The sequence below is a fragment of the Styela clava genome, chromosome 11 (genome assembly GCF_964204865.1).
Source record: "Styela clava chromosome 11, kaStyClav1.hap1.2, whole genome shotgun sequence".
Lineage (NCBI taxonomy): Eukaryota > Metazoa > Chordata > Ascidiacea > Stolidobranchia > Styelidae > Styela > Styela clava.
In genome coordinates this window covers 2587875-2605083 of record NC_135260.1, presented here as the reverse complement: position 1 = coordinate 2605083, position 17209 = coordinate 2587875, and the positions used below count along the sequence as shown (strand labels likewise).

General features: G+C 35.9%; 1 protein-coding gene across 2 annotated transcripts in view; it reads left to right on the top strand.

Moving 5' to 3' along the window:
- The first annotated feature begins 261 nt into the window (after positions 1 to 261).
- LOC120347794 (uncharacterized) overlaps positions 262 to 17209 on the top strand; it is a 31010-nt gene continuing 14062 nt past the window's right edge. For both annotated transcript variants that reach the window (XM_039417894.2, XM_039417893.2), the window contains exon 1: positions 262 to 405. In XM_039417894.2, the coding sequence (XP_039273828.2) occupies positions 391 to 405 (15 nt within the window). In that variant the 5' untranslated portion in view covers positions 262 to 390. The remainder of the gene's footprint in view (positions 406 to 17209) is intronic.

The following is a 17209-nucleotide window of genomic DNA, read 5'->3' as shown; positions in this document are numbered from 1 at the left end:
TAGCAGGTTTTCAGAAGTCTTGTAAGTCTCAAAGGCGTTCCAAGCTAAGAAAAATCGATATGTATGATACAGACAAATGTTTTTTTTACATTTCAAAAGGGAGAATTCCGACGCGCCCGTGAAGCAAGACTCGTAACTAACCCAATATATCCATCTTTATTTTTTGCTACATTATGCTTGCAATATACTCATACGAAGCCAACAGCAAAAAAGCACAAAAGTATAGTTTGTGTCCGTAACTGATAGTTCGTTTAAATAATTTAAATTTTCTTCGATTTATTTCAGTATCTCCTATATTAGTCTCGTTTATTTAACCCAAATGATTTATCAGGATTGGATTAAGCTGGAGTAGTCACATGAAACAATGTCGTCATCTCCGGTGGGATTACTATGGCAACACTAAAGGTAAGTAGTACACATTTTTTCATTATTACGTCGTAATTGATCCAACGTTTGTTGATTCACATACGAAATTGAATGTTATCATGCTCGTTGCTAGGCTTTTGGTCGAAGTATTGCTTGACATCTTTAGACATGTGAGTTAAGAAAGTGAAGTTTAAACATGAGTTAAACAGGAAAAATGGTGACCGTACATTTGAATCCACGGATATTTGTACCCATGTATATATCCGCAGGTTCAATCTACATGCGGGTGCTAAAACCCATGGGTTAGGGTTAGTATGGGTTCAAATATCCGCAAAACAAACAAAGGTGCAACAGAATGCATCCGGATCCGGCCCACGCCGCTTCACTGAATTATAGTAAAAAAACAGCTGTTTTGACGACTATATTCTTTACGTAACAGAATTGATTGTGAGACACGTATAGACTAAATTATATTATAACCTAACAAGTATATAATTCACAATTAATCGTTTAATGAGCCTATAATTCAATTATAATTAGACAAATGGTAACAAAACGCAGAAAAGTTAATGCTAAGTGCAAATGGTTCAATGGCGCCGAAAATATTCAAATGGGGTTTTTTGAAATGCAACGAGAAAATAAATCTATATTCTATTCGAGAGATGTATCACTGCTTGATTTTTATTATAAAAAGTATCGTCCGCTACGTTTTCAACTCTCTAAAAATATGTGCGGCCCCCCAATGACTTGCAACCCTTAATTTTAGCCCGCGAGCGACAAAATGTTGCTGACCCCTGCTTTGTGTGAACGGATTGGTACTAGCGTTGTAACAGTACGAGTTCAGGTACTGTATGTGTTAGCCAAATGAATATACCGACTGCCCACAACTTGCTGTAAAGTTGGCAAAAAATTAGTTACTTCCATATTGATACACATACTACTGTAGCGCCAACGGATAAGTCAACGTATGGTTTGTCTGCCTTGTAGAATGACACAGCGCACGTGTATATTACTGTATTACATAGATTGCATAAAGCACAGATTAACCCTTGTGTTACAAATCATGATTCTAACACTAAAATTTGGTGTAAATAATTTACGAGGGTTGATGCTTCCTGACGTGGATTAAATTGGATATTTCCGTTAGCATGGTGTGATAGAGCGGCACTTGAAACATTTGTTTGTTTTGATAGGTCATGAATGGCCCGAGAATAAAAAGAATGATAATATGTATGGTCCTTGATTAGCTAGTACTTATTAGCCAGATAATACTAACAGATATGTAGGAATGGCGTTGCCAGATTTTTATGAATTCATGTCATTAATTGATGGCGCAATAGACTTGTAGTCAGAGCCTGAGGCTGGAAACGCATGTTGAAGATCTCGAGTTCGAATCTCATGCCTATCATCTCATCCAGAGTGCAATAAATTTAGTAGGCAAACCCGAATAGGTAATATTCCGGTTCTACCAAAATCAGGTAATTTCTTACATACAAGTGTCTGCTTGTACAGAGCCTTGTTCGAAGTGCCAACACTAAAATTATGAGTCACGAACTACAGCCATATCAAAATACATTTTTTCCCTAAAGCAAGAACTCAGGCATATATATATCATAGTCAATTAAAATATGAAATCATCTATAAAAGCACGCGGCATAACGACATAAATGGTGATAATTGTCCAAAACATATTTGACGACACATGGCAGGTAATATGCAGATAGACCCTAATCTCACTCCATAATTTTTAACAAATGTACTTTAGCAACAATGTATAATTAAATCATCTAAAATCATCACGAACCCGTGGCTTTGAGACAAATATCTAGTTGTAGTCGAGGACTAACGTTGTCGGAATATGAATCTGCATGGCTCGATAATTCTAACAAGTTTATTAAAACTCGTGAAAGGTTATATAGGCAATAATTTATTATGTGATATTTAACACTTAGTGCCTGGCCCACATGCGTTCGTATTCAATTGCTGTGTAGATTGAAGAATATTTTTAGTGCAACACGAATAATGATTACCAACTGTTAGGTTTCTTGGACGCCCAAGGGCTATTCAAAAGAACGGTCGAGCACAAGTACACACAAAAAAAGAATGAAATATATTCGAGACGTGATAATGAAACAGTCAGCTTGCAAAGAAGCAGAAATTTTTTTTCAAAAAGGAGCTTTTGCTGGTTCTTGAACAATCAAATTATTTCTTGCAGACCCCCAAATATGTACTTGTAGTATGTGTACCAGGTTAGAGTCAGGATATAATTTCACTCCGATTTTCCTAATTTTAGTTCTATTACGAGTTCGGGAACTGTCTGTGTTAGCCAAGTGAATATAACCCCTGCCCTTCAGTCCCTTTACACAACTTGATGTAAAGAAGGCGAACAAAATTACCTCCATTTTGGTACACATACTTCTGGAGCGCCCAAAATGACCTGACGGGGCTGCAGGTATGGTTCAGATAGACCGTAATCTCACTCCATCATCTTTATAACAAATGTACTTTAGCAACAATGTATTCCCAGTAGTAAACACGCACCCGTGTCACACATATGTTACGTGCTATACAGGTTACTTCGAAAAACGTGAAAGAAGATTGATCAATACCATGGTCGTGCCTTATACTTAAAAAAATCAAAAAATAGATTAAAACTTCAATGTTATTAACCTTCTAATTGCCATTGACAACCAACGAAATACCAAGTATGGCTATGCTCATAACACGCTAGAAGCACAATATATGAACATACACATAATTTTAATATTCTAATGTCCATATGAGTAAATATCTCATAACCGTGAAATTTTAGTAAATTTTACCTTTTTCCCAACGTTGACAGACTTGTTAGATACATCCTGTATTGTGAGCCTGTTTAAGTTATGTAGAAAGGTGCATAGTATGAGAAGGAACGTCTTAAAGGCGTAAAAGATTGGTATTCTAGGGTTCCAATTCATAAGTCGTTTTTTTTTAAATAATATGCATGGATGAATTTTGCGGATCTTTTGTACAAAGCTCCCGCCACTAATGTAAAAATGTGAGATTTGAGAAGAACACCCCGCAACGCTTAAAAATAAAAAACAGTAATTATCCAATAAAAGCTAGAAATGATTCAAAAACTTGAATTTCCAGTACAATCTGCATTCCCTAACCGGATATAGCTACTAATTTTCTTATTTTTGATCGTTGGCGCGGGCTTTGTACAAAAGATCCCATTATGCAGGAAAATGGAGTTGTGATTAAATATACTGTCATTGCCAATGTCAAATGGAAAAAACAGTACTTTAGTTGCCATTTAGTCAGTGGTTAAAAGAAACGTTTTAGAGTGACTGTTCATGGAATGTATAGTCTACATCAGTGGTAATAAAGTTTGTGATTGAAACACAAGCGACTTAAATAGATTTTCAGGCGACTCAGTTTTGGGTCGCGAATCATAGGTAGGGAAACGCTGGTCTACATTTCTTTGTGATTTGAAACTTAGATATAGATTAGATTACGGCTAGTGTTAGTAAATTTTAGGTTACCATTGGTTTACATATACAGAGTGACTGTTTATGGATTGTATGTTGTAAATGCCTTTGTGATCAGAAATTTACATCTAAACTAGGACTAGGGCTAGTAAAACTTAAAGTACCGTTAGTTCATATACAGAGTGAGCACAAAACAGAACCCCGATCAGTTGGAACATATTTTAGGAAGAACATAACGTTAGTGCGAAGCGTCCAAGATTACCGAAACTTTCATGTACAATCCTACACAAACGGAAATTCAAGTGTTCATTAAATTTTCTTCATTTTTCTAAAAGTAATTAAGATATTTATGGGTTCTGTTTCGAGGAACTCCATAACAAACCAACCGAGTAAAAATGTCTGAAACAATCACATAAACCAGTGATTCTCAAACTTTCCAAATCGCGCACCCTTTTTAGAATTTGTCAAGTCTCGCGCCTTACCTCAAAAATAACTAACTAACAATAAGCTACAATTAACAAATAGTAAGGCGAAAGTATGACTTATTCAAAAAACACGTTGAACGTAAATATCCAAAATAAAGAAATGTAAATATCTAAAATAAGGGAAATATCAAATTTAACAAATTTATTTTTAATTAGCTTCAAGTCCCTTCAAAAAAATGTCTACGCCCCCATGTTAAACTGTTGGTTCAGTGAGGATTAGCATGTTAATATTACCGCTATCATAAGCTACATCAGAAACATATTACCGCACCACGTACCACACAGTTATCGAGAAATGTGATGTCTATTACCATTTCTCTAACAGTAAATACAGTGACGTTCGAGGTCTAAGGAAATGACAACAATACCTTATCCGCGCCAAAAGGTTATTTACGGTCGATTGCTAAGGTGTATCAGGAAGGCTATGAGAGGACATGACAGTAATCAGAGAGTATACGTCACGAGATCAAAATTAGGGCAGAGATATTGAGGAAACAGTAGGCTTAGCCATATTGGAGACTAATTATTGGATAATGTTCGTAAAAATAGTGACGTAGCGTTCTTACGAAGTTTCACATCTTGTTGCGAACAGTTCGATTAACGACCGACCACTGTAGACATGAAAAGCTGATATATTTTAATCACACGGCATCTTTCGGTTTAACTCATGGGTAGTTAACATGCAACTTACACCCAAAACTATATAATCAGACACGCAAATTTGCTAGTTTGTTATATTGATTGTCATTGATATGGCCATGAAAATTGCTTTCTACGGAACCAATGAAGCAACCAATTTCATATTTTCATCACTTAGTCTTAGAGTAAATGTAAAGATGGAAGAACTCGTTGGAAAGATGTTACCGATTCCTACTGGGCTCCCAATTTCACCCAAAAGTTTTTTGATATTTTGTACAAAGCTCCCGCCACTAATACAAGTATGCAAGATTCGAGACCCCCGTTGGCGGGGGCTTTATACAAAAGATCCAAAATTTTTATGGTATTCCTGAAGTATACGCAACAAGATGTCGCACAACCTGAACCCTAACCTGGTAAACAACCTGAGTTCAGGTTGTGCGCCATCTTGGTGCGTATATTTCAGGAGGTCCGTTTTTATAGTATGGAATAGGCTTGCACGTAATTGACAAAAATCAATTCCGTAATTACGGCAAAATCAATTACGTAATGACCCCGTAATTGCGATATTTTTCCACGCATTTAAACCTATCATAACAACCAATTGAATCCACTTCTTTTCCGAATGGGACATTGAAGTTGGGTTTTCATATTCTTGGCAGTACTACACGCCGTCGGCAGATGTTAAAGACAAATATCAAGGAGTGAATTCAAATTAATTTTATTCTGATTTTTATCTTTTGTGTTAGCTTTGGTTTTCCATTATTATCTTCGCAAATTAACCGTCCCATTTTTATGCGATCATTTTTATTTTATCATTACCGACACTGGTATACGGATATTTATGAAAACGATAGTTTTTTAAAACCACCTTAGTACTGAATAAATATTACGGGTTTCTAATTTATTAACCAACGACGAGCGTATTCTCTCGTTTGATTATACTTGCGATTTCCTCGCGACGAAGACTTGTTTTTGCAGCGTCTTCTGCATTATCCGACATTACTGCCTTGTTAGCATTTTATAATAATAATTATTGATGTCGACTTATTGACGATATTCCGATTACCATGCTTCATTTTACATTTAATCATTTCGCGGACTGAATGTTTATAACATTATTTGCGATAAATTTAGATCAAATATTATTTATTTGCGTATAATTTAAATACCGAACTTATATGATATGCCTTCTCCGAAAATACAAAGTTATATCGCAAAACAATGCATTTTGTGACATTTATTTTACACTCACGACATTTATTTGCTAACTCAAGTCGGCGATCCTATCGGCCAAGATTGACACAAATTTGGTCGGTATTCAAGTCGACGATAAATCAAAATAAGTTGCCGCATTTGGTAAGACAGTTAATCATATATGGCCGAAATATAGAGAGGAATTGTGAAAAACATCATGAGCAAGGCCAAGTCCAGACTGATATATAACGATAAAACCGTTAACAGAACATCAAGATTTTGTAATAGAAAATGGATCTCGCACAGAATAAACACACTGGCTCATATTTGATAGCAGTTAAATTTTTAGCGGTCCGCGAGGAATCCGTCGTTTTATTGTTTCTCTACCGTCTCAATCGCTTTACCGATGCCGAGAAGACGAAGTTGCGTTGGTTCATTACGCAATCTCTCTTTTGTCGTTATATTGCTATTTGATAAGCGCGACATTTATTATCACGGCGAGGTATGGGCGCGAGTGATCAATCGCTCTTTTCGCTTATTTGGTTCCAATTCGTCGCGAAAGCTCTTCGTTAAATTTCACAAGATCGTCGTATTGAAAGGTTATGGATATTTTCCTGTTTATACCCCAAGTCTGAAATAAAACAGCCAAAAACAGTATGATATTCCATGTTCATATATCAAGTGTTGATATTAACAATAAAGAATGGTTAAGCATTGCTAATCCACACTTGGCGGGGAATTCCCACTATTTAAACGCGTGACTATAAAATAGAAACGGAACATATATACCATAAGTAACGGAAAACTGGAACAAGTAAATAATAAATAAAAGTAAAATGGATACAAATGTTTGATAGACCATGTTTGATAGATTGATCTCCTGCGTTCATTAGTCATTTCACCCGAAGAAGTTGAAACCGGGCGTGTTAGCGTCCATCGGTCTTAACACAATTCTTCCCCCTATCTACGATTGTTATGTACATTGGCCATGGCCATGCTAGATAAGATGCGAGAGAAGTTGAAACCAGGTGTGTTGGCGTCAATCGGTCTCAACGCAATTCCATCCCTTATCTACGGTTAAGTTGCGGGAGAAGTTAAAACCAGGTGTGTTGGCGTCAAACGGCCCTACTCAGTTCTTCCCCCTTAACTACGTTAATAATTTACATTGGCCATGCCAGATAAGTTGATAATAGGTTAGTAAATGGCAACGCGTCATGCCTTCCTTCACCTACGTAACAAGAGAGAGAAAACGGCTGCGAATACCGGAACTCTAACTTCTTCTACATGTTGAGCTTTCATTTTTCGCAATCGACGAAATTGACTGCTTTGAAGAAAGTTTGTTTTAATGCAATAATTACGACTTTACGTAATTCGTAACTTCCCTTCCGTAACTCCAAATAATTACGTAATTCCGTAAATCCGTAAATTACGTGCAAGCCTAACTATGGAAACAACTTTACATATAGCATACGCAACACAATTCCATATGAAATCTTGCACAATTATTTCAACTTTTGCCCAAAAGTTTGCTGACATTACGGTGCTATTTGAGACTCGTGCCATATCTATAGTCTAGCACAGCGTTTCTCAAACTTTTTGTCCCGAAAAATCTACCCTTTTAATCTCGCTCCGCGGAACACCAAGAAATATGTAGGTTAACTGAGTGTGTGGTTTCCAAAAAAATCACCTATGGTAAAATCAAAAAATTTGCTGTAAACCTGGCAATTAAAAAAATTAGCCCTGCGGTAGATGATATTGAACGGTTAACAAAAACTCCATGCTATCCAAAACTAGAAATAGCGACGATGAATGATAATTAAGTATTTTTCATACGACGCTTATTCACGTCTTTCGTTCCGAACAAGGCCAAGTACAAGCAGTCGTTAACATTTAAAGATATGTAAGAAGATTCTATTATTTGAACGGACCAGAATCTTTAAGATCGGCATTGCTTATATAATTTATTACATCCTGAGTGAGTGAACCCGTGATGTGTAATCTGTCATACCAACACAATTAGGTGTGAAGCCTCAACCGTTGATCCAGGGCTACTCAACTGGCGGACCGCGGTCCGAATCCGGATCTTTTAAGTATTGGATTCGGACCGCACCTGATTCTTTTTTTTTGGATCATTAGCCCCACTTTTCAAGTTTTCTCCTATAAAATGACTTTTATAGTTTTGAATATATGAAAAGAACTATAACACTATGATAAACAATCTTGATTTGCTATAGTAGAGCGAGGAAGTGCGCGTTTAATGATGCCGAAATATAATTTTGGGAAAGACCGGACCCAAATAATTTTGAAATTTTGTTCGCGGATTCTCGGTAAAAATAGTTGAGTAGCCCTGCGTTAATCTATTGCGAGTGAATCTTGAAGCATATACAATGCCTCCAGGGCACCAACATAGTTGTATATTCAACTTACGTAAATTTAGGAAAATTTGAAATTTCATAACGGAATAATGTATCGCTAAGGCAAACCCTCGAGCGCAATCAACATTGTCTCGTGTCGTGTGTCATTTATTGTCATGATACACCAAGAGCGGAACGTAACAAAATGAACGAGAAAGTTAACATTACCAGTAAACCGTTATGATATGCCGGTTACAGTCAATTTAGTTAGATCGTTTATTGTCATCAATAATAGTTCTCCATTAATTTAATTAATCATTTCGCACATGTTTTTTTCGGGGGCGTTTATTTTAGAGGTGTGCAACAGGCGGCTCGCGGGCCCCAATCCGGCCCGCCAAATCATTTGACGTGGCCCCCCCGTCAGCACTCGGAATTTCTCTCCAGCAAGCATAAAAATCTAATCTGTTCAGTTTAAAAAAGCGCTCGTATGGATAAAAATACATAACGTTCTTTTTCTCATGTTACTGCGTTAAATCTTTCGCCGTTTTGCAAAGTGCTTGTGTTACTGTGAAGCTAAGCGATATCCACATTTTCGTGTGGCCAAGCTGGATGTCTGAAGATTGTTAAGTGGCCCACCAACAAAAAATGTTGCACACCCTCGCTTTAATTTAACATAATATTACAAAATGCCTTGCGACAATTTTGTGAAAGACGGGCTCAGCAGCGCGATAAGTTACAGCAACGGTAAACCGGTAAAGTTTGTCTGGTCATCGGTCAAAGTATTTTCACTGAAACACCAAGTCTATGTGTGTACAAGATTAATGATTGCTTGATACACCAATAGCAGAATGCAACAAAATATAAAGAAATTCAATATATCACTCCACAATAGATCAAGTTGAATAGCGGAAAGGTGAAATATTGTCAAGTAGAGTCACAAACACCATTATATGCGAGTGCTTGCAACCTTTTCCAGTTCGCGACCCACTTTTGTTGCCATTATTTTTGGTACTCCCGTAGTATGTGAACCAAGATGGCGGACACCGGAACATAGTATGTGCACCAGGTTAGGGTTAGGCCATAATTTCAGATGCAAATAATGAGGGAGTCCCCGAACTTGTAATATAACTAAAATGAAAAAAATTGGAATAAAATTATGGCCTAATCCTGATCTGGTACACATACTATGTTCCGGTGTCCGACATCTTGGTTCACATACTACGGGAGCTGCTTGTTTTTGTGCGACTCACAATAAGTTGTTACTATATGAGTAAATCAACCAAAGTATCTGAATGAATTTACTATTAATGCGGAACTTGAGACGTGCATATTGGATATTATCAGAGCAAAACTACGCGTGTAGGAGATAAGTTAACACGCAACGTAGCATTGAGAGTGCTCGTTTTTATGCTGTTCCGAGCCTACAGTTGGGGGGACATGTGAGACTAGACATGTAGGGACGTACTAAAATTAATAACGCGACACAACGGAAAATTCCAATTGTTACACAGTTTCATAATTATTACGTAATAATAATGCCACAATTCCCCGATCCAATCGATCGATCGATTTTTCTCGTGGCCTTCAATCAAACATAATATTATACGAAACGACTTGCAACACTTTTGAGAGTGGTTAATAAAGAATCCAACTATAGTGATTTTAATTGGCGTGGGAGAAAACAGAAAGACTAAATTAGGTAATGCTGGTTCTGAAAATACAAGGGAGAATAATGATAAAATACCAGTGAATTCAACTCGCAGTTTAATGTATGTGAATTCGGGCATTTCGTGTTTAGTAATTTAGTCGCTAGTTTAAGATTGATTCTAGTCTATCTTTATGCAAGTTTTTTAAAAGTAGCGCCCAGAAATTTGCACCAAAAGTGTCTGAAATATTGATAAAAGAGTTGCAGCTACCATTGAAGTAATAAGAACCATATATATTTATCTTTGCGACATAGACGCCAGTAGATGGCTGTTGGCACTAGATTATCCAAGTCAAAACTGACAAGGAAAAATGCATGATGGAATTCAGAAATGTTATGGCCTATGTGAAAAACTCAACGTTATTAGATGAAGATAAATAATATTAAACAATACGGAAAATTTTGATCTTTATCCACATGCAATAGTGACATAGCGTTTTTAGAAAGTTTCATTTCTTTGCTACCTACTTGTAAAATTCTGTCGGCCACAGATATATAGAATGTTTTAACGGTTCGAAATCATTTGAGATATCTCATTGAATAGGTTGTGAACATGGACTTGCACCCGAGAACAATAACAGGATAAATATTTCCAAACGCGTTATAACGTTAAGTAGTCATAGCGTTTTCACAATTTTGTGCGACCTTGCTGCAGACAATTCGGCAAGCGGTCACTTTATACATAGAAAGTTGAATTTAAATTATTTTACATCCTAGAATTATTTCGTTTGCCTCGTCTAATTTATCATCCTTTGGGATGGATAATGACAACGAGTCCCGAGTGCCATTACCTTATTTAATTCCAACCGCGCTTATGATTGGCCATTGCCCACGCAAAACGTAGCATTGCGTGTATTTTGTTATTTTGTTATATTGATTGTCTTCAAACAGGAAGAGATGACGTAAAAAATATTCAGTTGCGTCTTACGGCTTATAGCTAAGTCCATACGTTCTTAAGAATATGTCAATCTATATGAAACGTATATTGCAATAGTGAGCTCTGCTTGTAAGGATGTATGCATGATAACTCCGCAATACCATAGAATAGAATAATGAAAAAAGCAGTATAACACGTATAAGAGATGATAGTTCAGGCATCAGCGAAGCTAGCAGAGACGTGAAAGATTATGTAAAATATTATCTTAGTAGTATTAAAGTTGGGTCGAACATCTGTTATTGTAATTTGGTGCGTGTATATATGTGGAAGCTACAAAGCTACAAAATAGGATGTTTTTATGTTGCGTCTTTTTCGACTCCTATTTACAGCAATAACAAACAAGTAAGTGAAATACCAACGAATAGCTACAATACAAGGCAGTGAAGGCACTGATCCTAAATTTAGTTTTATTCAGGAATCTATTTTGTGCGTAATGTACAGTTACTCAAAAAGGTTTGGTTTTGTTGTTAAAAAGATCTTCAAAGCTGTTTCCGCTTGTAGGTAAGCAACTGATACCTTACGTTCAGAAATTCCACTCGCAAGCGTAAATTTGAGTTTCCGATTAGTAAGTTTGCAGTAAATAAATACAGTATTAAATGATCACACATAAACGATAAATTAATGTCCGTGACTCAAACATACATGAACTTTGGTAGATGTGTTAGGTTTAGTATATGAAGGGAAGGAACATTTAAATTCAAAATGAATTTTGTATTGAAAAGTACGTTGCGAGATTTCATTGAGTTTCATAACAATAAATCAGAAAAATTGCCACTAAAATGAATTATTTAGCAAGTGATCAAATATAATTCACTACATGTGATGCGTTTCTATTTCTACGTATACTTAAATACCGGTCAAAGGTTAAAATAATGACTTTGCATGATTGCATAGTGGATTGCAATCGGCATGAAGTCACTGACTTGTGAATATTCACATGATTAGTTAGATACAACGCTATGATGACCTAATAGGGAAGATTTTTGCCAAATTGTTTCTAAATACTCAAATTGAAACCGATAATAAGTGCCGCTGTAGCGTGAGATCGAAGCCTTCTTCTACCCAGGTGTAGACGGAGGTTCACCGAGTTAGGGCTAGATTTATGTTACATATCGCTAAATTAAATGTATATGGAAAAGTGATATCAACTGGGAATGTAAAATACAGAGGTCGGTCTCACGCTATAGCTTGAGGCAGATCTCACGCAAATGTGTGGTAGATCTCACGATATAGTAGCACCCCGGTAAAATATGTTTATCGCTTTCAAAAACAAACTCAGGCAAATTGTGATATAAAAGAATGAATTGATATATGTACATTAGTACAGTAAAAAGGAACATATTTTTTCATTTCAAATCGCTCGAATCCGCGTTAACCAATATCAGTATTTTGTTTGCAAGATGGTAGCCTTCGCTTCGGAACATTTTCAATATGGGTAGGTGTTTTCGTAATTAGCTTTCATATGGCTACCAGTCCAGTCAATGACTGAATTTTTAGTGAATACTGAGAGAACCCGTATCTGATAACCACTCCGAATCTTAATTTCTGTATAACACACTTTGCTGAAATAACAAATTCTAAATACTTTGAGTTATTACTGCTTCTTTATGATACAGAGCTTAAAATAAATATATTTTTGGGTCTTGCTAAGTTCAGCTTATATCAAGCCAAACATTTTTTATCGAATATACATAATTTGAATAAAACTTTTCAGAAGAATTATAAACTGGATTTTGTTTAGGTCGCCAAAATGTGAGGCTTCTTATACTTCAGTTAATTCAAATAAATAATGCTGTATTTGTATTCATAGAATGATTTTTTGCTGTTCAAAATATACGTAATTCCATGTGCAAAACTTGTTTCTGAAATTGAATTTCGTTTTATATTATTTTACATCCCAAAAATGTGGCTAGAGATATGTCACTGCAATATACCAAAGTAGGTTCCATTACATTTGAACCCACGTACATTTGAACCCATGACAATTGCACCTGTATGCTATTGCACCTATGGAATTTTTTTTGTTTCACGGATAGTTAAACCCATACTAACCCTAACCCATGGGTTTTAGCACCCGCATATAGATTGAACCCGTGGGTATACGCATGGGTTCAAATGTACATGGGTTCAAATGTACGGTCACCACCAAAGTAGCTTATGGTATATTTTTAAGAAATTAAATTTTTCGCTTTTGTCATAATGGGCAATCTTTGGGCCTGGGTTTCGAAGATGCATTTTCCCAAAACCTTAAAATGTGACAAACTAATTTGGTTCTAAAGTGGCAAAGTATAAGTTCCATCGAATTACTGACGCTATTAACTGAAAGGTCACATTGACTTCACGATATCCGGGTTCACGAGTTGTCTAGTTTAAATAAACGCTGATAATAATCAATCAATCGAAAACAGAGCACAATTATATTTTTGTTTATTCTTCTTGAGGGAGAAAAAACTTAAAATAGTGCCATGATGCTTTACCAGACAAAATTCCATTTATTTTTGTCTGGAATTAGTTTCAAACTGGTGACCGGCCAGATCTATGTCTTATTTTGTGTTAAAATTATATTTTCATTGGAAAGGCCTGCAATGGTATACGTTCGAGTTATGTTAATCATAGTAAATGAATTTGAAAAGAGTCGCAGAGATTATGAGATATGGACAGTCAGCTTTTCAGATTTAAAGATATGACATAAGCTTTACATACCGTCTAGTATACGAGCCTATCCTTTATTTTCAAATTTATTTTTCAAAAAATTTGGATTGCTAGAAAAAGGGGTTTGGGAACCACTGCCGCAGAAGTTATAATATAAGATATAGCCTAGACCGTTTTTTTTTTTTTGAAAAAATAAAAACGTTGAAAATATGTGTATGAAACATAAAATTCAAGATAAAGAAATGTAAATATCCAGAAAAAGCGGGCAAGATCAAATCTATTATTAATTAGTAGGGCTGGGCATTTCGAATCGAATATTCGAATCGAATAGTATATTATTCGAGTCGGTTAAGAGCAAATTTTCGAATCGCCGCCATCTTGTTTTACTCTTTTCGCCAATGGTGGAGGTAAATTTCTCAATTTTTTTTATTGAAGCCATATTTTTTCAACACAATTCTGACATATGACTCTTTTCTGTATTGAGGTATTGATGAAAACGTGTTTTTTTTATTGTCAGTGATGTATTCTATGTTTTCAGTAATTTATGTGTCTGGAGGACCTAAAATGATACGAAAGTTACATACAATTTCATACCTTCCAAGTATTCGAGATTCGATTCGAAAAAATTATTCGATTCGATTCTGAAATCATCAGGTATTTGAAAGTGCCCAGCCCCATTAATTAGCTTCACAATCCCTCAAAAATTGTCTACGCCCTTCTTGTGGAACGCGCCCCATCATTTGAGAACCACTGGCCTAGACATTTAATTATAACTCAGTTAATTTTTTGAACCAAAGATTGGTTCGCTTATTTTTTCAACCAAGGCCTAAAAGTTACTGCTTTTATTTTCTATTTTATTCGAAGTGTTGCTCAATAGTAATTGTATATGTGTGAAGTGTCACAGCGTTAAAATTTAGCAACTGCTGTGTTTTGCTCATGCAAAGCCACGTCGCGATTTAAAAAACTCGCTTATCGCAAATATGCGCAGCTTTCTCGCTTTTGAGTTAATTTTTTGGAAAATAAATTTGAAGTAAAAATGATTGTTTCAAATTAGTCAGTTAAAATGTGACCATAGAAGGCATAAGCATTACATACCGCCTAGTATTTTAGCATATCCTTATATCCTTGAGCTTATACATGGGTCGCGAGATGATATAAAATTTATTTGAGAAAAAAAATTGGGTCGCTTGGAAAAAATGTTGGGAACCACTTGTTCTTACAACTCATTCTAAACAAGCACCTAACAAACAGACACTGTTACATGAGCAGCGGAAACGAATATTTCCGGCCCGGCAATACTTAGGTCATTAATTGCGAAATGCGGGTTGATATTGGATTCTTAAAGTTGCAATCCAGATGTAATTACGTCTGGACTTCTAGCCGCTGTTACCATTATTACCACAGATAAACGTCCTTACCATAGAGTTGAAAGTACTACAGTAATGTGTGTACTAGATTATGTTTAGGCTTTAATTTTATTCCGATTTTCTATATTTTAGTTCTATTATGAGTTTGGGGACTGTCTGTGTTAGCCAAGTTAATATATGCTTCCGTCCCTCTACACAACTTGATGTAAAGTAGGCGAACAAAATTAGTCAGCTCCATATTGGTACACACACTTCTGGAGCGCCATTGACGTTTTTCCTAGTCAATAAAATCGCATAATTTGTATGGTGCTGTAGCAACAACATGCTTGTGTTTGAAGATTTGATTTTGAATATTGACTATAGGCAAACCCCGCCCGACCTTTGCATAAATTTGCTTTTGAACAGAGTCGAGCCATTATCAAAAGTTGGTTTTTACGCAATGGAATTTCCAAAACTGTAAAAATATTATAACTTAATGCTCAGTTACTAAAAGCTCTGATGTAATTCAAATCGAATGCAATCAAAACATTTAAAACGACTGCTAGTCTCGTAGCCATGTGAAAAATAATATGAAAAACAATATTTGTAAAACATTAGCCATCATAAAAAATCGCCATGATATACAGATTAACAAAATGTTCTTGGAATCGATAGAGGAATCGAAATAGAAAAACTAGGCAGTGTCAGTAATTATCGGTAAATTTTGGAATCATTTAACAGCAGTGCATCCATCATATCGCTATTTATGTTTTATTGGAAAATATTTTGCATACAATGACGTGTCTAAATAGAATCAAACAGGAAACGTGCGATTATCTACGATTAAGAATGGGCCTACGATGTATCTCAATTGCTGTCTACTAACATCTATGACACGAGAATCAACCTATAAATAGCTGACAGTGCGTTGGAAATTGAATTCAACTCGGTACTATATTTGGTTCAAGTTGAGTACTCGGGAACTTGCTTCGAGAAAACTTGCAACTGTTCTACCAGTAATCTGTACTTTTAGTTGAGGGCTCGGGACTTCGCTTATAGCAAACTTGCGACTCTATTATCAGTACTCTTCTACTTTTAGTTGAAAGTTTGGGACATTGCTTTAAGCAAAGTTGCAACTGTTCTACCAGTACTCTTTCCACTTTTAGTTGAAGGCTCGGGACATTGCTTTGAGCAAACTTGCAACTCTTCTATCGTTACTATTTCTACTTTTAGCTAAGGGCTTAGCACCTTGCTTTGAGCAAATTTACAACCCTTCCATCAGTACTTTTCCCAGTTTTAGTTGAGGGTTTGGGACATTGCTTTGAGCAAACTTACAATTGTTCTATTAATAATCTTTTCACTTTTAGTTCAATACTCGGTAACTTGCTTCGAGCAAACCTATTTAAAATACCATTCATTTAGATTTCAGTGCGACGGTGTGGCAGCTTGCAACCCCAATATCAGTATTCTTTTCACTTTCGACATTTGCAGACAGAAAGCGGCCAACTGTCGTATCATACTTTCGATCTCAGAACATTCAGATATAAATAGTGGAATATGACGTTATATTTGTATTGTATTATAACATAATTGCGGAAACTAATCATTGAAATTGAGACTTTTGCCAATCGCATTTTCAGGTCATAAGTAGGCCGCCATTCGTTCATATATGTGCTTTTAACCAAAGCGGTACACTTCATAATCGATAAATTCGCGCTTGTGTATTGTTCAGTCAGAAAATAAATATTTATTTGTACAAAGCAGAGTCTTAGTTTGCTTGCTGGTATTTAAAGTTGGTATTTAAATAAGAGATGTAAAATTTATCGATTGTGAATGTGCATAGAATTTATATACTGGTTTTCATACAGTTTCATGGGTTATTCGTTCTTAACAAGACTGTTTACCAGTAGTCAGCATCATGCTAGTACAATACACTTTTCTATACAGACTGTACCAAAAAACTCGACAGTGTTTGAATAGTATTAGCGTATTGTGATAGGGCGTGTAGCATAAAAGTAAAATTATCTCATTTCTGTGGGTCTAGTACACCGGTTCTCAACC